General features: G+C 44.3%; 1 protein-coding gene across 2 annotated transcripts in view; it reads left to right on the forward strand.

The window, feature by feature from the left end:
• The first annotated feature begins 1,487 nt into the window (after positions 1 to 1,487).
• The window catches only part of ITGB7 (integrin subunit beta 7), a 50,303-nt gene continuing 28,492 nt past the window's right edge, over positions 1,488 to 23,298 (forward strand). The window contains exons 1-2 of one of the 2 annotated variants that reach the window (XM_083599226.1): positions 1,488 to 1,933; positions 6,915 to 7,246. In XM_083599226.1, the coding sequence (XP_083455352.1) occupies positions 7,229 to 7,246 (18 nt within the window). In that variant the 5' untranslated portion in view covers positions 1,488 to 1,933; positions 6,915 to 7,228. Of the gene's footprint in view, positions 1,934 to 6,914; positions 7,247 to 21,264; positions 21,767 to 23,298 lie in introns of those variants that run through there. The other variant, XM_083599227.1, reaches the window with a different exon arrangement.

Raw genomic sequence — 23,298 nt, forward strand, 5'->3', positions numbered from 1 at the left:
TCCACCAAACATGTATAAGTGTCCCCTCTGTTTTACCACACCTCCAGCACAGATTTGTACAAAACTGCTATATTAGAATCAACCTCATCTTACTGAGTCAATGCTACCAGAGGGACTTACCCTCCGCCAGGGCTCTAGCAACAAACTAATTTTCCCTGCAAAGTGAGGCTTCAAAAGGAAATTCATTTGGAATTTTGTCATTTCCTCATAACCTACAGAAAAATCTAAGCATAAGTGTGTGTTTTTGCGCCTATGGAGCAGAAACACAGGAGCCGAATATGAACAACTATGATTAAATCCTGAAGCTTTCCCCAGACTTATAACCAGTTCATTCATTAACATCCCATGTAAAAAAGGATTTTTATTGAAAGATTTTCATGGATAACAAAGGTGCAAATAGCACCTCTGGTTTCAGTTCAGAGAAACCAGAGACATTGGGTGTGAGACATTGCTCTCAGGCATTGTGAGTTTGTGGGGAGATAATGGAGATCTTTCTTTCTTTTCCATAGTACATTTGTGGAGTTTTGTGTTTAAGAGGCGAGTTGATGCAGACTACAGGAACATGAAGTGCAATGGAAAACCAAATCACAAACTCCTTGAACTAAATGACCCGCATGTGAACCAGTATCAGAAGAATTCAGGATATTATTAGCACACAATGAATAAAAGTTATCGGCAGGTTTAAAAAAGGAAAGGAAAAAAAGGGCACGCTGTAACTAGGAAGTGAAAAAACAGCTGCAGCTTATTTCCTCTAACATTCAGTTTTAAACCTCTGTTACATGCCACTAAACACACACACACACACACACACACAAACCAAACAGGTCAAGAAATCCCAAGTTATTTCAGAATTCATTGTTTTCAATGTAGAGTTGTGCTGAGGGCATGTCTGCGAGAGGCCTGCCCATGTTGCAGTAATTGCACAAAAAGCTACCTATCATACATTTTGGAGAGAAATTAGAAAAAATTAAGAGCCACACCCGCACCCCAAGCCACACCCTTGCTTGGGTTCACTTCATACTCGCATTGACTGCATACCTTTAAATAACCAAGGCCCTCGCCTCAAAGAACCCTGGGAGTTTGTGAAGGATGCTGGGAAATACAGCTCTGGTTGGGGCAAACTACAGTTCCCAGGAGCCATGAGGGGTGTGTGCAACCCCCCCCCCAACCCTGGAGTGCCTTTGCATGGCTGGCCTGTGTCCTTGCATCGTGACCACAATCCCTGCTTTCCTGCAAGGAGGAGATGTGGGTGGAGGGGCATAGGAACCTCTGGCTTTTTGCATGGAGGAAAGAGAGACTCCTTTACTGTTATGTACTGAGTTGAATAGGATCCAAAATGCAGCTGTCTGATTGGTCCTAGCACAATAGGATTCAGAATGCAGCAGTCTGATTGGTCCCAGAACAATAGGATCCAGAATGCAGCAGTCTGATTGGTCTTAGAAGAATAGGATCCAGAATGCAGCAGTCTGATTGGTCCTAGAACAATAGGATCCAGAATGCAGCAGTCTGATTGGTCCCAGAACAATAGGATCCAGAATGCAGCAGTCTGATTGGTCCTAGAACAATAGGATCCAGAATGCAGCAGTCTGATTGGTCCCAGAACAATAGGATCCAGAATGCAGCAGTCTGATTGGTCCTAGAACAATAGGATTCATAATGCAGCAGTCTGATTGGTCCTAGAACAATAGGATCCAGAATGCAGCAGTCTGATTGGTCCACAGGAGTCACCCAATCCAGCTCCAGGTGGAAGTGAATCCGCAACCTGATTGGCCTACAGGAGAATCCCGGAATTAGCCAATCACGTGGGGCCCATTGTGTAAATAATGTATATAAAGCAGACATTCTGGGGGAATTTCCATTCCTCCTCACCACTATGAGCTGAATAAAGAGCACGAAATCCACTCTCAACTCTGAGTATATTTCATTTACAAAGGTAAGAGACCCATGCCTTGCCCACTTCTGGCCTGCTGTGTGCAGCCCCTGGAAAGCTGCCTGGGAGGGAATGCAGCCCCCAGGCTGAGGAAAGGCCCCCCGCCCCGCCCCTGGGTTGCAAAAAAATGTCATCCCCATCGGCTGCCTTCCATTTGGAGACTTCCCAGCCCAAACCTCATACAGTGGTGCCCCGCAAGACGAACGCCTCGCAAGACGAAAAACCCGCTAGACGAAAGGGTTTTTCCGTTTTGGAGGCGCTTCGCAAAACGAATTTCCCTATGGGCTTCCTTCGCAAGACGAAAGCCCATAGGGAAATCTCCAGGACAGCGGGGAAGCGCAGCGCGTCTTCCCCACTGTCCTCGGACCTCCTCCGAAGGCTGGCGGTGGGGCGGAGAGACCTCCCGCCGCCAACCTTCCGAAGGCTCCTCCGAAGGCTGGCGGTGGGGCGGAGAGACCTCCCGCCGCCAGCCTTCGGAAGGCTGCTCGGAAGGCTGGCGGCGGGAGGAGGTCTCTCCGCCCCACCGCCAGCCTTCGGATGGCTGTCCTGAAGACTTGCGGTGGGAGGAGGGTTTTCCTTCCCACCGCCAACATTCAGAATGCTGTTCTGAATGTTGGCGGTGGGGAGGAAAAACCCTCCTCCCACCGCAAGCCCCGGGAACAGAGGAGAAGCGCTGCGCGCCTTCCCCTCTGTTCCCGGACCTGTCCTGAAGGCTTGCGGTGGGGAGAAAAGCCCTTCTCCGCACCGCCAGCCTGGCAAGCGGTCTCCATAGGAACGCATTAATTGATTTTCAATGCATTCCTATGGGAAACCGTGCTTCGCAAGACGAAAAGCTCGCAAGAAGAAAAAACTTGCGGAACGAATGAATTTCGTCTTGCGAGGCACCACTGTACATTTAGCTTCTTTCTTAAGCTGGATGCTTGAAAGAGTGTGTGTAGGGGGTATGGGGCGGCGGGGAGAAACCATCCCCTTATTTTTAAAAATTTGTAAGCAGCCGTCCTGCCGTTTCCATAATCATTGCCGGTTATACAGGAAGACTTCCCACAGGATAATTTAAAATAGCCAGTGGTTTCAAAACTTTCAGTTTGGATTGGAAGAAGTTTAAAGAATATTTGAAAAAGTGTGTTAATATATTAATCTTAGAATAGCTTTGGAAGTGGATATAGGCTGTAGGGTTAGAAGTAGAAGATAGTGTATTTTAAAATAGCATCATTTGTAAGCGATAAAATGTGCAGTTTTTTTATGGTTAAAGTAAGTGTGATAGGAAAAAAAAGATGGTTAGAAATTATATATGTAAACTGCTAAAGATGAAGTAAAATGAAAATCATAGAGGTGGGACTAGGGGAAGCCCACTTAACAATGTTTAGAAAAAATAAGGATATGACAAGAATTTGTTTGTATTGGTTTTTTTCTGTTTGTGTTCTATATTTGTGTTATAAAATGAATAAAATTTTTGAAAAAAACCCACCTTTCAGTTTGAGCCTGTGGGGGCTTTTGAGTGGGTGAAACTGAGTGAGTCAGGAGAGTTTTCAGGAGGACAACTATTCTGGGGAAGCACCAGCCACTGGCTCCATTATTATTTTTATTTTATTTTATTTTATTTTGAAAACCCAACAACTCAGAAATATTCCTCTTCCAAAGCCAGTAACTGAACTTGCAAATTTAGAACCACACACAATCCCAGTTAGAGGGAGCTCAGCCCACCCTGGCTACACCTGTGCCCTCAGCTGCAGATTTAACGAGCATTTATTTAAGTACTTGCCGCATATATTTTGTACAGCTAAGCTGTTTCTTTGTTTTGAGAGTCACTGTGGTTGAGAAACCTCTCTCACAAAGATAGGCGATAGGCCAAACGGTGGCAGGTGGCTGATTGCTTCACCTGCCAATTCTAGGTATTCTTTACTAACCGAAATCCAAAGCGCCTCGGTAATTGCGTTTCTAAGGTTGTGTCACAAATCAGCTCTTTTTTTTAATAATATATTTATTGAAGTTTAGGAATTTATATAAAACAGAAAAAACAGAACAATAAAAACAAAAACAATAAAAATACATACAATCCAAAAAAAAAAAAGAACACACATACAAAACAAGTATAGTTTCCATCCCTTATATTCATAAAACTTACTTTCCCGACCTCCTCATACCTCCCCTTTCTGTATTCCATTCTCTAATTAAGTCAATTCAGCAAATCCTTTCCCTAATTTCTATATACTTTTTAACCTTTTCTTAATCACATAATCATTACAGCTTTTAACTCCTTAATTTCTGAATCAACATCGTTCTAGCCTTCAATAATTTTGCAATGTTTCTTAAGATAGTCCTTAAATTTCTTCCAATCTTCTTCCGCCGTCTCTTTTCCCTGGTCTCGAATTCTGCCGGTCATTTCTGCCAGTCCCATATAGTCTATCACTTTCATCTGCCATTCTTCCAAAGTGGGTAGATCTTGTGTCTTCCAATACTTTGCGATGAGTATTCTTGCTGCTGTTGTAGCATACATAAAAAATGTTCTGTCCTTCTTTGGCACCAATTGGCCGACCATACCCAGGAGAAAGGCCTCTGGTTTCTTCAGAAAGGTATATTTAAATACCTTTTTCATTTCATTATAAATCATTTCCCAGAAAGCCTTAATCCTTGGGCATGTCCACCAAAGGTGAAAGAATGTACCTTCAGTCTCTTTACATTTCCAACACTTATTATCAGGCAAGTGGTAAATTTTTGCAAGCTTGACTGGAGTCATGTACCACCTAGAAATCATTTTCATAATATTTTCTTTTAAGGCATTACATGCCGTAAATTTTACAAATCAGCTCAAGAACTTGTTTCTGCTGCTTGTTTCTCAGTTCCAGTGACTCTGTGTCCACAGTGAATGATGGTTGTGTTCAGTGTATATTTGTTGTTATTGTTTAGTCGTTTAGTCGTGTCCGACTCTTCGTGACCCCATGGACCAGAGCATGCCAGGCACTCCTGTCTTCCACTGCCTCCCGCAGTTTGGTCAAACTCATGCTGGTAGCTTTGAGAACACTATCCAACCATCTCGTCCTCTGTTGTCCCCTTCTCCTTGTGCCCTCCATCTTTCCCAACATCAGGGTCTTTTCCTCAGACAATTCTGCCTTTTAGCTTGTGGTTCTTGTGAGGTACAAAGGAAGAGTGCTGTGGCGTGCTGAGTTCTCTGTATGTTTGCATGTCGTGAGGTAGATTTTCGTGTGTGGGTGAGGGAATTTTTTTGTGGTTTCTATTCTGAAGAACAGAAGTGAACCTCTGCATTCTAGTCCTCCATTCTGCGAGAAGTCTAGACAGGCCTAGAAACAGACTAGAAAGTGAATGGAGTGTCCTTACTCCACAGAGAGGTCCATTACTACAGGCACAGCTATTGGAAGGTGAAGCAAATGGTTGGCCAGAAATATATTTCCTGTTGAAAAACGTTCTTCCCTTTCTCCCGCCACTTTGCAGCAAGCATGGAAAATGATAAAACCAGCATAAGGCACGGCCCTGTCTATCAGTGTTTGAAATTAGTCAGAACAAAAAAATTTTTTTCCTGCCAGTAGCACCTTAAAGACCAACTAAGTTAGTTCTTGGTATGAGCTTTCGTGTGCATGCACACTTCTTCAGATACACACACGTGCATGCACACGAAAGCTCATACCAAGAACTAACTTAGTTGGTCTTTAAGGTGCTACTGGCAGGAAAAAAAATTTTTTGTTTTGACTATGGCAGACCAACACGGCTACCTATCTGTAACTGAAATTAGTCAGGTGCATTTCACACCAGGCTTTTCGAACACTTGCGACCAAGTAAAGATGTCTGGCCACCAGGATGGCGCCTGACATCTTCACCATCTGGAGGTGCATCCCTGGGGACAATTGGATCTAGGCTGTCTTCACACACTAATACCCCGTCCTGTAGAATTCTATCCGTTACATTTTAGCAGCACAATTGGAATGAATTTCTGGAACCAAAATGCTTTTTCTGTGGAGCCTGAACAGGAGCAGTCACCATTAAGAAAAAAATAGGTCAGGCTAGGCCAATATATATATGTGGACTGTCCCTGGATCAAGTGACTTCCCCCCCTTTAAGTTCTCAAAGTTCTTAACCTAGCTCAAGGTTGTCATCTGAACAAGCCAGATGTTTAGCTGAGAATCAGTCCATCATTTGAAAAGCCATTTAGAGCCATCTTGCCCCAAAATGGCAACTAAAGGTAAAGGTAAAGGGACCCCTGACCATTAGGTCCAGTAATGACCGACTCTGGGGTTGCAGCGCTCATCTCGCTTTATTGGCTGAGGGAGCCGGCATACAGCTTCTGGGTCATGTGGCCAGCATGACTAAGGCCGCTTCTGGCGAACCACAGCAGCGCACAGAAACGCCATTTAACTTCCCTCCGGAGCGGTACCTATTTATCTACTTGCACTTTGACGTGCTTTCAAACTGCTAGGTTGGCAGGAGCAGGGACCGAGCAACGGGAGCTCACCCCATCGCGGGGATTCGAACCGCCGACCTTCTGATCGGCAAGTCCTAGGCTCTGTGGTTTAACCCACAGCGCCACCCGCGTCCTTATGGCAACTAGACATTCCTTTTAGGCAACTACAGTGGTACCTCGGGTTAAGAACTTAATTCGTTCCGGAGGTCCGTTCTTAACCTGAAACTGTTCTTAACGTGAGCTACCACTTTAGCTAATGGGGCCTCTCGCTCCTGACGCGCCGCCACCACACAATTTCTGTTCTCATCCTGAAGCAAAGTTCTTAACCCGAAGCACTATTTCTGGGTTTGCGGAGTCTGTAACCTGAAGCGTCTGTAACCTGAAGCATCTGTAACCCGAGGTACCACTGTACGACTTTGGTTTAAGGCACCATTTGGTGCCTAGCTTATATATATATCTGAGTTTCTAACACTGCTGTCTATGCTTCTTAAGACACGCACCTCAATCTGGGCCTCTTTTCTCCCTTATCAGCCGTTTTTGTCTTTGCCGGCTTCTCTTTCTCTGCCTCAGCTCTTGGTCTCCTCCCGCCTTCCAAGCCGCCTGCTTTTCCACTGCATGACCTTCGAGGCTTCCTCTCAACAGGCTTCAGAAGAAAAGAAAAGACGCACGCAAATCAAGTTGTCACTTGCGAGCAGCAGAGCTGAATGTGACGGGAGGAAGTGCCTTTGGCCAGCCCTGCTGCTGTTCCTTCAAGCTTGGGAAAACAGCCCCAAGAAGGCAGGGGACCCCAGAAGCCTTGCCTGTTCTTCCAAACCACCGTGCATCTGCTACTCCAGTTTCGGTGACCGAGTGATCAGACCAGAGTGCCTGCTTTTGGAACCAGCATGCATCAACATCAAACCGTGAGTTTGTCTTGGTTGCCTGCAAGGTTTTTGGCTTGCTTGTTTTGAGAAGGGACAAAAGCATTGAGTCATGGAACTGTGGATACAGCGACAAATGGGTAGGGCTGCCAGGTGACCAGAAAAAAACCCCAGCAACCTGCAAACTGTGCTGGTCTGTTCTTGTGTGCAGAAATCCAACCTGGCAATGATCATCGGCTAAGGTTTGTGTATTGAGCTGCAGCAACCTTGAACAAGCTGGCAATCTTACAGACAGAGGTCCTAATAATGAGGGTGCAGGGAGGGGAGGCCTTTGCTATCTGTAAGGAGCAGTTAAAGACCTATCTGCTTATCCAGGCACCTAGCTCGTAAATATCTCCCCCCACTTTCCTTCTTTGTTTTGGTGCCACACCCTTTCCTTCTGATCTTCAGGATGGTATAACTTTGTGAAGTTTTCTGGCATTAGGTAAAACATGGCCGTAGCCTTCCAGATGTTGTTGTTTAGTCGTTTAGTCGTGTCCGACTCTTTGTGACCCCATGGACCAGAGCACGCCAGGCACTTCTGTCTTTCACTGCCTCCCGCAGTTTGGTCAAACTCATTCTGATAGCTTCGAGAACACTGTCCAACCATCTCGTCCTCTGTCGTCCCCTTCTCCTTGTGCCCTCCATCTTTCCCAACATCAGGGTCTTTTCCAGGGAGTCTTCTCTTCTCATGAGGTGGCCAAAGTATTGGAGCCTCAGCTTCAGGATCTGTCCTTCCAGTGAGCACTCAGGGCTGATTTCCTTCAGAATGGATAGGTTTGATCTTCTTGCAGTCCATGGGACTCTCAAGAGTCTCCTCCAGCACCATAATTCAAAAGCATCCATTCTTCGCGATCAGCCTTCTTTATGGTCCAGCTCTCACTTCCATCTCCCATCATCCCTGACTATTGACCATGCATGCTAGCTGATGGGAGTTCCACAACATCTGGAGGGCCACAGGTTAGCCAACCCTGATGAAAATTAGGCACATTCAGCAGTAGATCTCTGAGATGTGCTGATGGCAAACAATGGAGGAGGTTTTCTTTATGCCCTGCTTGCATGCATCCCTGCACGAAGCATCTGGTTAGCCCCTGTGAATGCTGGAGGAACAAAGCAGCAGAGGTCTTCTTTTTTAGAGTTAATAAAAAGGGTAACTACCCTACTTTAACTAATTCAGAATTAAGTTCACGCAAGACATATTTGGTGGGTGTTTGCCCTATTTTACATGAGCTGATGAATTGCTTAACTTCCAGTGTTCTGATGCAGTGATCCTTTTTTAAAATTATACATTATGGTTATTGTAATCAGAATGTTTATTTGCAGTGTATTTTCAGCACAAACTCATTTGTGGAAAATATGGTATGCAGATAAATTGACACTGTCTATGTTTATCTGTGACAAAACCTCTCTGTGAGACCACTTTCCGTTTAACATGCAAATAGCACTTTTGATGTGTGGAACACCTTCTGGTTCTTTATTTTTTTAATCAATTACTTTGTCTTCACAACTGCTCCTCAAGTTACGTCCCTTTAAATCTCCATTTCTAGTCCAAGATTGAGCAAATTGCTTTTCGCGACACAACATGATCCAAGTATCTGGGATTCAAAACTCTCTCTTGTGTTGCTCCATGTTCGGTATACAGTGGTACCTCGGGTTACAGACGCTTCAGATTACAGACTCCGCTAACCCAGAAATAGCACCTCAGGTTAAGAACTTTGCTTCAGGATGAGAACAGAAATTGCACGGCGGCGCAGAAACAGTGGGAGGCCCCATTAGCTAAAGTGGCGCTTCAGGTTAAGGACAGTTTCAGGTTAAGAATGGACCTCCGGAACGAATGAAGTTCTTAACCCAAGGTACCACTGTAATTGTTTCCATTGTCTGATATATTTTTGGTAAATTCTGCACAATGCTTAATTAACTTACAGCTTAAGCTCTTTCTTTTTTCTGTTTCTTGGGGAATGTAAGCTCTACCCTCTTTCTAAAGTTCTTTTGTACATATTTTCCTGTAGTTTTACGAATGTGTGTCGTGAAGATCATTTTTCACGATGAAATCAGGTGTTTATTGCTCCACATTTTGCAATTTGAACGTCACATGGCTTTCATCTAAACAAAGGCAGCTGTATGAATCTGTAAGATGGTGATGGGGAATCCAAAATTCACATCAGACACAGCCACCTTTTCTTATAGAGTAGCGAACATAGTGCTCTCTAGATGTTAGACTCCCATCTCCCATCAGCCTGGCCAGTGGTCGAGAATTATAGGAGTTCCGCAAGATCTAGAGGGCCACGGATTAGACACCCCTACTTTATTAGGACCGGTCAAACTGCCACAAAAGTGTGAGTAAGCATTCAAATTTCTCTACTATCCAGCTGGATGTTAAGAAATAGGGTGGGGAGCAGAGAAAGAAAGAAAACTGGCTTATGTTGAAGCCATGAGGTCTGCGTGCTTCATAGCCTTAAGATGGTGCCTAGGAAGAAGTGTGAGGCTTGGGCTATGTGCCCATTACCAGCTTAAAACACAGCTAGTTATTATTTTTCTCAATTTGAATCAAAGCTTAGTTGGCATGGGGAAAATAACAGGATAAATGCACGGTAGATAATGATTGTGGCTAACCTTGTGTGTAGGCTCCAAAACCAGCGGTGGGAACACAGAAGTGTGTACACAATTTTCAGTTCTTCTAGAAGCTGTGAAAGATTTTGAGTTACACCTAGGGATGCTGGAACAAAATCCAACGGTTGATTCTTCATTTCCACAAATACAAGCAACGGCAGTTACTCCAATCTGCCGCCAGCTTTAGGAAGCTTAACATCCGTGGTTCTTCACAAAGGGACTGCTGTTCTGGACCATACCTTTAAAACACATTTGAATCATCAATCCTCCCCCAAAGAATAATGCGAACTGAAGTTTGTTAAGGCTGCTCGGAATTTTAGATCTGGAGGGGTAAGCTGAAGTTTCCAGAATTATTTGAAAGAAAGACCGCATTTCAAATGTTCTTTAAAGGTAATGGCATGTACAAAGAAGAAGAAGAGGAGGAGTTTGGATTTGATATCCCGCTTTATCACTACCCAAAGGAGTCTCAAAGCGGCTAACAACCTCCTTTCTCCCCCACAACAAACACTCTGTGAGGTGAGTGGGGCTGAGAGACTTCAGAGAGGTGTGACTAGCCCAAGGTCACCCAGCAGCTGCATGTGGAGGAGCGGGGACGCGAACCCGGTTCACCAGATTACTAGTCCACCGCTCTTAACCACTACACCACTCTGGCTCCCATAGCCCTGATTTTCTCGTTCTTTCCAGACTCACTGCGTTTTCCCCATTGGGACCATGATCCAACACAGCTCTATGCATGCATGGCTGGCTGTGGGGAAAGGACGCTCTACGCTGTGCGCACCTGGAGGGGCGTGTGCGTAGCCTTACCAACCATTGTGGCGGAAACTTCAAAACTGCCGTTCTATTTTTAAGCTTTGAATTTTAAACTGAAGAATAGACTGCTTCGTTGTGGTGTGGTGGAAACTTCAGAGAAATCCCCAGCTCTTCAGAAATATCCTCGTGTTATTTACTTTTGAGGCCCAACGGGCGGTTATGGGTATCCAGCTGCAAAAAGAGGAGAGGGCGACGGCACTTTTTAATAGTTGTGTGGCGGTAGGTGAGTTTCAGCAGGTGTGGGCTACACCTGCTGAATTGCCTGCTTCTGCACAGCAATTAAAGGGTTAGGACCTCTGCCTTCTTTTTGGACCTGGCCATCCTCTTAAGAGACCCGTAGACCAGAATTAAATAGCCACATCGTAAAAGAGGCGTACAGCTAGTCTCGACCTCTTTCTGAAAGTTCATCCTGGAGTCATTCTGAAAGCCAGTGTTTTGCAAGCACTGACAAGCCCAACAGCTGCTGAACGTTCCTCATGTGGAAGCTGTTACTCTGTTTACGTGAGACGGAGCAGTTTTGCAGTGCTGTTAATGGCCACAGAATGCAAGAGAGAGACATCTGACTCTCGCAGAAAAGAACAGGAAAATACAGTTCTCTTTAGCTTTGGCTCTAGGTTATATCTAGAGTGCCCGTGTGCAAAACAGGGTGGGAGTCCTACACCCAACTCAGCCACGAAGCTTGCTGGATAATCGTGGGCCAATTGTGCTCTCTCATCCTCACCTACCTCACAAGGTCGCTGTGAAGATAGAATGAGGAGGGGGAAGAAGGTTGTATAACCCCCCCTTGAGACCCTTGGAGGAAAGATGGGATATACAGTGGTACCTCGGGTTACATACGCTTCAGGTTACAGACTCCGCTAACCCAGAAATAGTACCTCGGGTTAAGAACTTTGCTTCAGAATGAGAACAGAAATCGTGCTCTGGCGGCAGCGGGAGGCCCCATTAGCTAAAGTGGTGCTTCAGGTTAAGAACAGTTTCAGGTTATGAACGGACCTCCAGAACAAATTAGGTACTTAACCCGAGGTACCACTGTAAATGGAATAAATAAGTAAACTATTAAACATCTAGCCACCCTAGTTATCTTCAGTCAGATTTATGCATAAATCTGATCATCTATCTATCTATCATCTATCTATCTATCTATCTATCTATCTATCTATCTATCTATCTTTGCTGTAGGATGTCTCCATGTGCCTTACCTCTGAACACTCTGGAAATGAAATTTCCAACAGTTCAAAACAATATCTTACGGCTCCTATGTAATGCTCCTGGGACTAAATTGTGTCATAGAATCACAAGAGTTGGAAGGGACCATCTAGTCCAATGCAGGAATGTGCAGCCGCCCCATACAGGGATTAAACTTTGGTGTTATCAGTACCATGCTCTAAGCAAGAATGGAGCTATCTGACAATACGTATTTTTATATCCCCCCCTCAAATTCAAAATACAAATGTTGAAAATCCCCTCCCTTGCTCATAACACTATTTTAATCTTTCTGCATTATATTTTAAACCCTCTGCTTTATAGCTTCTTCTTTATAGCTTCGTTGAGGACCCAGTGAGGTTTCCTTTCCTGTTACGTGTTGAAACAGTCTTCATAGCTATCTTAGCTTCTGTGTAGGCAATACATTTAAAGCATCTCCCAAAGAATACTGGGAAACTAGTTTACTTCTCACAGAGCTACAGTTTCCAAGATCCTTAAACCACAGTTCCCAGGAATCTTGGGGGGAGGTTGTGTGCTTTAAATGTATGGTACTTACACAGCCTCAGTGTATACAATTCAGCTTTCCATAAACTGTGCTTTTTGCATTTAATGATCTTTTCACCCCACATTTCCAATGTTTTCCTCTCTCTATATTTTTTCCTCTATATGCCCGTTTGTATTTATCATTTCCTGAATTGGCTGTGTTCATGGGCGAGTGCTGATACATCACAAACAGGGAAGTATCAGTATGCTTGGGGAAACTCAAGGCTTGCAGAACTACCAATAAAAAAATTGGGGAAGGAAGGTAATCCCGAAACAGCCCAGTGAGGACTCGGCATATTCATTGGCCGTCAAAACTTACACAGCAATAATTCTGTTAGTCTTCAGTATGCCACAGGACTCTTTGCTTATTGTATTATCATTCAATAGACACCCAGCGAGTCCCCAGAAACTGCAATAAATACAATTTAAAACACATATACATTAAATCAACATGTATCAATATTATAAATACTTAGCAGTGTTCCTGCCAACTGCATCTGTGCCCATATGCATACCTTGGTTCTCAATTTTTTTTTTAATGTTTATTGAATTTTCAAATTATAACAACAAATTTCCCACAAATCTTAATTGAACAATTTATATATCCATATTTCTCCCCTCCCCCCTCTTTGGCTTCCCCCGTATTTCCATATTGATTTGTTAAACAAATTCTATACCCTGCTGGTTTTACCTCTTATATAGTTGTGAAAGTTTAGTCAAACCTGCCAATTGTGATAGGAATTTTATGGTCTTAGATATATGGCAATGTTCATAACCGCACATACATAGATCAACACAGGAAGGCCAACCTGGAACCATTTTGATTCCTAAACTGACCAAATGTTTTCTCTGCAAGGTCAAACTGGAAAAGTCTCCCCACTGTCTCTTTCCTCACAAATCCTGTCTTAAGGACACATTTAAGATATGAATAAGGTGTGAGCCTGTGACCTGGCCCAGGAAATAAGTATTTTACCACTACAAAAGAATGGCCAGGCTCCCCAGGAAATCCAATCAAGTAACCTGCCAGACAGGAGATAAACAAGGACAAGAGAAAAAAAACATTTAAATTTCTGTGATGTAGGTGGGATGTATCTGAGGGGTGGTCTTAGGTTACACCCCTTCTGTGATGTATGCATAATGTTTCTGGGGGTGGTCTTGATCTACAGGATGGGAATTTCAAAAGTCTTTATAAGCCCTTGCACAGCAATTTTGGGGGTCCTCCTCCTCTCCTGTGTGTGAGGGGAGTACCCTGTTGCAACAGATCAATAAAGATCAAGCTTACTAGCTGCTTTGCTTCTCAATATTCTCTGGTTGGCCTCTGTTATTTTCTCCTACCAATAGGGAACCTATGTAAGGACTCTATATGGGCTCTTGGATACCCCATAAGGGAAAAGGGCATATTTTTATTTACAACACAATGGGTCCAAATCTTTATACTGTCTTTTTATATAGTTTGTAAATGGTTCTCAGTCCTTTTTGAAATCGATGTTGTTTCTCTCCTGTATCCTCTCTGTCAGCTTAGCCAGTTCCGCGTAGTCCATAAGCTTAAGCTGCCATTCTTCCTTTGTTGGCGTTTTCTATGTTTTCCATACTTGTGCTAATAAAATTCTTGTTGCTGTTGTCGAACTTAATCTGTTCCAGGAGTCCGTTCGACTCCCGAAACTGTTCGAAAACCAAGGCGCGACTTCTGATTGGCTGCAGGAGCTTCCTGCACTCAAGCGGAAGCCGCGTTAGATGTTCAGCTTCCGAAAAACATTCACAAACCGGAACACTTACTTCCGGGTTTGCGACAATCGGGAGCCGATTTGTTCGGGAGCCAAGCCATTTGAGTATGAAGGTACCACTGTATATCTCTCCAACAATGCTAAATTTCTTTAAGTAAAAATATTGTGGGTTTGATAAAGAAAGCCCCTAATGTGAAAGTTGGCTTCTTTAAAGAGCTGGGCTGGAAGGAACAAGGAGTGTCGCCAGAGCATATGAGGGAAACGGCAGGATTGAAGGTATTTTGAGTTGAAACTAAATAAAACATTTGTTCTCAGTCTAGGACAGCTCCCTGCTTTCTTCACTAATACAGGGAACAACAGGCAGTACCAGAAGTGGGATAGTGATCTATAGGGTGATTTTGAAGCCAGAAAGCTTGAGAAAGAAGCCCTAGATGTGTTAGATCTCTTAAGCTGTGCTCCAGAAAATTGGAGAAGATTTAAGCAGCACTTTGACCTGCTCATAGAAGCCAGTGTAGCTGCCGAGACGACAACTGATAAAAGGAAGGCAGCTCTGCTGGTGAATTTTGCAGGGCCCCAAGATGCTGATTTGTTTAACACCTTTTCACTAGCTGCAGAAAAAAAAGTCTAAACATGATAGTGTGGTTAACAAGTCTGAGGAACGTTTGCACACAAAGCAAAAAAGCAAGATGTTTGAAAGAGAGGTTTCTTCATACAATAAAAAAGTGAGACAGAATTCTTAGAGCCTTCCGCGAAGGCTGAGCCAGACTGTAAACATATTGTAAATCTCCCTGTGATCCTCGGATGATGGGAGATAATGAAATAATAATAATAATAATCAGTGCTTTTTTTCCAAAAAAATGTTTAGGGGTACTCTCATTTTGATTCAAGTAAATCACCATTTTATAGTTTAAATCGGGAAAAATTAATACAGTAAATGGACAAAAGTACAAAGATTCACAAAATGTTTAGGGATATCCATACCCCTGCGTCCGTTCCCCCCCCAAAAAAGCACTGAAAATAATAATGAAACTTCTGTCTAATAAGGGCCTAAGAAACAGGATTGCAAACTGACTGGGAAATTGCTAGAAATTTCTTTACTTTAGCAAAAAGCAATTGAAATCTCCTGAGTTGCAAGAAATTACATGCAAAAGAGAGTACAGTTTATTTGTTTGAAGGAAAGAGTTTTGTTGATTTTGTGGATTGTGACTTCTAGCAGCCATGGTGGAGGGTGGCAGTGATAGTGAGCCTCACTCAAAACCTAGTTTTGACTTATTTGGAACAGCAAGCCAAAGTTTGCAGGAAATGCAGGAAAGTTTGCATGCACCCACAGCGGTGCAGGGCTGGTGGAAAAACATGCAGCAGATGGCTGAAGGCGGGCCACTTTGCTAGGGCCTGCAAACAAAATTAGTGGCAAGAAGAAACTGCAACCTGTGCATAGTGTCACAGGAAGAAAGCAGCAACAATCTATATCACCAAAGGGCTGGCATATTAAGTTAGAGATAAATGGCAGCAAGCTGAACTTTAAAACAAAACACTGGAGCACAAACGTGATTCCTGAAAGCATAGCAATGCTACAAAGCAGGCCTAGGCAAACTCTGGCCCTCCAGATGTTTGGGGCTACAATTCCCATCATCCCTAGTTAACATCCCTAGGACCAGTGGTCAGGGATGGTGGGAATTGTAGTCCCAAACATCTGGAGGGCCGGAGTTTGCCTATGCCTGCTACAAAGGAAACCAAGCTACAGGGATAATATGAAAGCAAAATTAAGAGCATATGGAGTGAGAGCATTATCAACTGCGACTTGAATGCCTCTGAACTGGAAGTTAAATGGGAAGACAATGTTAAAAATGCTTTATTTGATGTTTTGTTCTGGTATCAAATTAATCATGACATTGAAGCAGTTGTGAAAGGATGCATTGCTTGTCAGCCCAAACAGCCCATGCTGGTGATCTAATAACCTATTTTGACGTGGACCAAAAGTTGGCATATATCTGCTTGCATGCACAAAAATCCTCACTATGCCCTGATTGTAGACTATTTTTCTTAATATCCAGAGGTTGCTTTACTAATGGACACCACTGCTTCCCAGGGACTTGGGAAAATTAAGTCAATTTTTTGTTTTGCTTGGCATGGCATTTCTGAGGGGGTTTGGACAGATAATGGCCCTCAGTTTGGCTTGTTGTGAGTTTTAGAACTTCTCCAAAGTTTATGGGATTTCTTCAGATCACATCAAGCCACAAATATTCTCAGTCGAATGGTCTCGTTGAAAATGGAAGTACAAGTGTCAGGGAACTGCCATCGGAACTAGAGGAGGAGGCGAGGCTCCACAGCGATGCTGGAGAGGGGCCAAGCAGGGAGAGAGGCAGGTCTCCGGCTGGGGAAGAAAATCAGCTCAACACCAGGGATAGAGGGGGGCCGATGGGGGAAGCAGAGAGGAGGCTCCAGGACTCTTCGCAGGAGACCAGCGAGGAGAGCACAGGTCCTCCGCTGCCCACACCCACCCTGCGCAGAAGACTTCCGCGCAGGGAACGTAGGCGGCGACTTGGCGTCAAAGAACTTCTTTGCTGGAAGAGGTTCAAGAAACACCCACTGACGGATTCTGCTAGCGACTGAACAGCCACGGAGTGGATGGCTGTCCAGACAGAAACGGTCTAACCAGGCAACCTAGCCCAGAGCGGCGGTAACTTACACACAAGCAACCCCTAAAGCCATTACAACAAGTTATAAAGAAATAACAGGATTCAGGTACTGGCCCAAATTATGGAGCATCTCCTCTGGAACGTGGAAAAGCACCTGCTGAGCTTCCGTTTGAAAGGGTTATTCGAACCGAGTTGCCCAATTATCAGAGGCTGAAGGAATAACGCAGTACGCTTCTGGAAACATGTTCAACACCTCAGGACATGTTTTAGATAGATCATTTATTACGGTCAGAGACCAGCTTATAAAACACACTTGGGGGCACACTCACAGAAGGAAAACAAACAATTAAAACAATGTACAACAATAAACTACCAGGACATGTTTTCCACCGGATTTTGATGAACACCAGTTCGCTTATAGGAGAAATAGATCAACAGATGATGCCATAGCTACAGTCTTTCACCTTGCAACGAGTCATCTGGAGGGACCGGGGAATTATGTCAGAATGCTGTTTATTGATTATAGCTCGGCTTTTAATACCACCCTTCCGGACATTCTTATTAAAAAGCTGATGGACCTGGACCTATCCCCTACCACCTGTGATTGGATTAAAGACTTTCTGAGGGATCGCACACAAATAGCGAGGATTTGGCCTGTTACATCTACCTCTCTGAAGCTCAGCACTGGCACCCCATAGGGAAGCCTATGTACCTGTACTCGTCGTATAAATATGACTGTATTTCATCTGATCCATCCACTGCAATTAAGTTTGCAGATGATACCACCACAATGGGTCTAATTACAGGTGGAGATGAATCAGTGTACAGGGAGGAGGTTCAAAAAGTCTCCACATGGTGCCTAGAGAACAACTTGCACCTAAATATCAGCAAGACAAAGGAGATGGTGTTGAACTTTCGGAGGAAGAGAGGGGAACTAGCCCCGTTGTATATCAGGGAGGGGGCTGTGTGGAGAGTCTCTTCCTTTAAATTACTGGGAGTTTACCTTAGTGAGGACCTCACTTGGAAAATCAATACAACCCAGGTGGTTAGGAAGGCCCAACAGAGACTCCATTCCCTCAGGGTCTTGCGAAAGAACAATGTCAAACAATAATTGATGATCTCATTCTACCAGGCCACAATAGAAAGTGTCCTTTCATACTGTATTACAGTGTGGTACGCTGGTTTGACAGCCACGGACAGGAAGTCCATACAGAGGGTGGTGAATACAGCACATGATATCACGGGCTGTCCCATGATATCATCTAGCAATGTCATCTAGTTCGCTAGATGACATCGCGGGAGACCGCTGCCTCAGGACAGCGAGGAAAATTCTTAGGGACGACTCACACCCTGGCCAGCACCTCTTTAATTTCCTGCCTTCGGGCAGGAGATACAGAAGTATAGTCAGCCACACCATCAGGTTAAAGAACAGTTTTTATCCATGGACTGTTGGGCTGCTGAATGCAAAAAAAATAGTGGTGCAATTGACTTCCGACAAGCACACAGAGCGTGAACAAGACTTGAGTGTATGTGTGGGGAGGAGGGGGGGGTTGTTTAATTTCACTGCACACAGGTGGTGTAGTGACAATAAAGGTTTATTTTCTTTTTATCTATTTATTTGGATGGACTGAAAGGAAAACAAAAGGCATAGAATGGCAGAGGCTCAAAAGAACTTAAAGCCATTGCAGTCAAATGACCAGGTGCATATTTATGATTGCTCAGCATGGACGCAGACCACAAGAGCAATTACAGTGGTACCTCGGGTTACATACGCTTCAGGTTACACACTCCGCTAACTCAGAAATAGTACCTCGGGTTAAGAACTTTGCTTCAGGATGAGAACAGAAATTGTGCTCCGACGGTGCGGCGGCAGCGGGAGGCCCCATTAGCTAAAGTGGTGCTTCAGGGTAAGAACAGTTTCAGGTTAAGGACGGACCTCCGGAACGAGTTAAGTACTTAACCCGAGGTACCACTGTAAAGTAGAAGCCCTGCACTGTGTCAGCATCAAATGTTCAGCCATATGGGAGGGACAGGTGACATAAATTGTAACATCGAGGAACTTGAACCCAGGGCACAGTAACAAGCTGATTATCAGCAATGTGATTGGAACCTGGTGCTGCAGCCAGTAAATCACATATGGGGGCAGGGGTACAAGTTATCAGAAGATCTACAAGGCACCACAGAGACGGGAAGAACAATTCTGAATAGACCTGGATGTCATTTGGTGTGTGTGTGTGTCATTTTGTTGTTGTTGTTTTTCTTATAGATGCAGTACATGCTGTTCTGTCGCCTTGTTTTTGTTCTCTTGTAAGCTACAGTTTTATATGGTGGGCGTAGGGGTTATTTAATGCTATTTGAGTATCGGAAAGTGGGAGATGTGAGCGGGAACTAGCAGAAGCTGGAAGGTTGATCATGATGAAAGCCTTCTGTGTTGAAATTGAAGAAAAGATTGGTTGTTGTTGTTGTTTAGTCGTTTAGTCGTGTCCAACTCTTCGTGACCCATGGACCAGAGCACGCCAGGCACTCCTGTTTTCCACTGCCTCCCGCAGTTTGGTCAAACTCATGCTGGTAGCTTCGAGAACACCATCCAACCATCTCATCCTCTGTCGTCCCCTTCTCCTTGTGCCCTCCATCTTTCCCAACATCAGGGTCTTTTCCAGGGAGTCTTCTCTTCTCATGAGGTGGCCAAAGTCTTGGAGCCTCAGCTTCAAAATCTGTCCTTCCAGTGAGCACTCAGGGCTGATTTCCTTCAGAATGGTTGGTTGTTAGCTCACACTGTTCCCCAGCTTTCTTCACTCATGCAAGGAACAGCACAGTTATCTGGCCAAACACGTTTTGCAGGTTTTTGAAGCGCTGAAAACCTGCAAAGCCTCTTTGACATTAGGCAAATTACGGTATATGCACGAGATAAGCAACCCTCCACTCTGTTGTACTCTGGGCTTCCTTGCATGAGAGCTTCTTTTGTTTCGTTCTTTTGTTTGTTGGGCGTGATGCTACGCAGCAACAGCAGATGTGAACTGATTGCGGTGCGTCTTGTAACCACGCGTCAATTTCAGGCAAAAGAAGTCCTTATAAGGAGAGCAACACAGTGGAAATTTACGCAACTTTTTGTTTGATTTTGTGTATATGGAGACAGGGGATGGTGTTGGGCTTTTCTCAAAACAGCCGAAAAGTTCCACCACCACCACCCTAGATGAATGAAACGCCCACACCCTTGCTTTGAGCCTCATGATATGCTGAGCTACATAACAATGTGGAAATCTCAGGCCTGGGGGGAGAAATGGGGCCATGCGGTCCTCTCCATCTGGCCTATTGGACTCCCCCTTCCCCCTAGACACACCCCATCACCAGCCCTGCATTTCGCCCTTGTTGGGTGTTTTTGCTTGGCTAGAATGCGTCCTTGAAATCTGATGGTGTTTCTTCCTTGCACACAGAAAGGGCTACTTGTAGAAACCGGCTTACTGTACAGAGGTGAAAATTTGCATTCTTTGCTCCACCCACTTTTACCTGTGGCCCCGCCCACCATTGGAATGTGTTATCACTTCAAACACCTTTTTTTATCTCATTATACATCATTTCCCAAAATACCCTCACATCCACATAACAATGTGAAGTGGATTCAATGCATCCCATGGGTACATGTTTTTGCATTATCCACATTACGTTTTCCTCCTCATTCAAGTGACTTTCTTCTTGGATTTTTTGTCAGGCAGCCAACAGAGATAAGAAAAGCTCTCAGCCATGTGCTCCTTTGGATGCCAAAGCATCCAACCCCCCCCCCAGCTCAAAAACATCTAAGGACATGGTCTGAACTGTAATAAACAAAAATCTGCCCTTATTCCCTTATGGGGGACACAAGAGCCCTTATAAAGTCCTTTGTAGGTTCTCTATTGGTTGGAGAAAATAACAGAGGCCAACCAGAGAATACTGAGAAGCAAAGCAGCTTGTAAGCCTGATCTTTATTGAACTTTTGCAACAGGGTGCTCCCCTCACATGCAGGAAAGGAGGAGGATCCAGAACCAAGGTGTGCCTGCCCTTATGTAGACATTTTAAATTCCCTGCCCTGGAGCTCAAGACCACCCCCCACAAACATCATACCTACATCACAGAAAAGGCGGTCTACAACAGAAATTTGAATGTTGTTGTTTTTTCTGTCTGCCAGGTTATCTGATAATGCCTTATCTGATTGCCTTTCCTGGTAGTCTGGCCATTCCTTTGAGATGGTGCTTACCCAATTCCTGAGACAATGGGAAGGTTCCCTCACCCCCTCCCTCCTTGCAGAGAAAACATTTGGTCAGTTGGGGAGTCAAAATGGTTTCAGGACGGTCTTCCTGTGCTGCTCCAGACATGTGGTCCACATATCCATGTACGCGCCTGGCCGGCACATTTATGAATATATATTAATTTTTTTTATTTCAGAACCTTGCTTGACTCCAACTCCCACCAGCTCCATCTATCACAGCCAATGATGACCAGGGATGATGGGAGATGGAGTCCTAACAATATCTGGAGGGGCAACACAGGTTCCTCAGTTCTGGTCCAAAGGCACTTTGCTGAAACTAAGCAGGTCTGGGGCTGGTCAGTTCTTGGAATCAAGGTGATTTACTTGGGAAAACCCATGCCTTGAGTTCCAGAGGGTGGAGACACACAGGGGTGTACATGAGATAGATTAGTACACTTCCTCTGTGCACCCTCTCTGAAAGTGCAGGTAGTTGATTATTTCCCCCAATATATTTTTGTAGCTGAGGCAGAAACAAGCTAGCTGCATACTGTTGGGCTTGCCCTTTCTTCACAGGAAGGGAGGGGTTGTCTTGAGATAATCTTGCAGGGTTCGATGTTCCTTGGTTACCTCTAGAGGGGAAGCACAGCTTCTGAAATTCTGGAGTTGGCCTGAGAACAGCTTCCACTGCCTCAGAGTGTGTGCAGGTCAACAGCTCCCTTGCTGCTGAACTTTGCCATCAACAGTTGTGACCGGCAGCCAAGTCAGCTTCAAGGTAGGTTTGAGATCTTTGCCTCACATATCTGTGGAAATCAAACACTTTATGCTCCAGGAACGCTTCGGCTAGTTCAGGTTGCCGTTTCTTTATCTTTTGCCACCTCCGAGTCAAATTATGAAAGAATAAGATTTCACGAACTTTCCTTATCTCTGAGCAGGCAGCACAGAATGACTAATCTGTGTAATAGATGGAGGTCATCGCTTGTTTTGAAGGCATGGTTTTACTCATAAACAGTGTCTTCTGTAGAAATGTATGTTTTTACTCATAAGTTGTAAACAGTGTGTTGCTCAGAAAGGCAATTAAGTTTTGAAGTGCCATTGTTTTTTCATAGCTTTGCAGAATTTTCCAGAATTTAGATCAGATTTAGATTGCAAACATGTGTCTTACCAGCATGTATTTTGCTCGAATGGTTTGCACACATAACCTGTCTTGGGAGAGTGCTTTTACGAGCAAGGGATCCCCAAATCTTGTTTCATAATGAGAAATTTTAAAGGACACGGCATACCCAGAGGCAAACCTAGGATCCCTTGTGCTCTCGGCAAGTAGCTGTATTGGTGCCCCCCCTTAACCCCCCTCCACTTTACTGCAATAGCCACATTAGAAATTACAAAATTTTACGCAACCCAAGTATTTGAAGTGTCTGCATTGAGGGTGATGCAAGATGGAAGGGTGGAAAAAAATTGCACGTCTTTGTGCAGCGTTGCAAGAAGCACAGGAAGATTCTCCCACATTTGATCTCACCACGACAGCAACGTTGTATATGCATATATTTGCGTCATGCACGCCAATCTCAAACCTTCTTGCCATTTCTCCTACTGCTCAGCTTTCCTACCCAGCTTTTTCTTTTCTTTTTAAAATAGTTTTTATTAAGGATATTTTTTTGTGTTACAAAACAGATGCAGGGAAAGGTACATCTATCCTCTCCACTTCCAATTCATAGAGTCTTTTTCACAGTTCATTTACATTTAGCGAGAGACTCTTTTGTCATAGACGTCTTGCAGTTGCGGAAAAAGAATGGAAGGGAGATTGGGAGGTTATTGTTCTTTCATTCTCTTGCCTAAAGTCTTAGCGTAGGGGTTTTTTTTGGGGGGGGGGGTCCCCCGAGCCTGCTTGGCTGTGTTCAGTTGATTGCAGTGTGGCTTGTTTGTAAAGGGGGGGGCTAGGTTGTGGGGTCAGGTTAGCCATATTGATTTGTATGCTGTTGGTGGGGGAGGATAGGTTGTGGCTATGTATGTGATAAAGCAGGCATAGGCAAACTCGGCCCTCCAGATGTTTTGGATGTTTTTAGCCATCATCCCTAGCTAACAGGACCCCAGTGGTCAGGGATGATGGGATCTGTAGTCCCAAAACATCTTGGGGGCCGAGTTTGCCTACGTCTGGCGATAAAGAAAGTGCTTTTTTTCTTAAAATGAGAGTACCCCTAAACATTTTTTTTTTACTCCAGAAAATCACCATTTGATAGTTCAAATCAGGAAAAATAACTACAGCAAATGGACAAAAGCACAAAGATTCACAAAATGTTTAGGGGT

This window comes from Podarcis filfolensis, assembly GCF_964270895.1.
Source record: "Podarcis filfolensis genome assembly, chromosome: 2".
Taxonomy (NCBI): Eukaryota; Metazoa; Chordata; class Lepidosauria; order Squamata; family Lacertidae; genus Podarcis; species Podarcis filfolensis.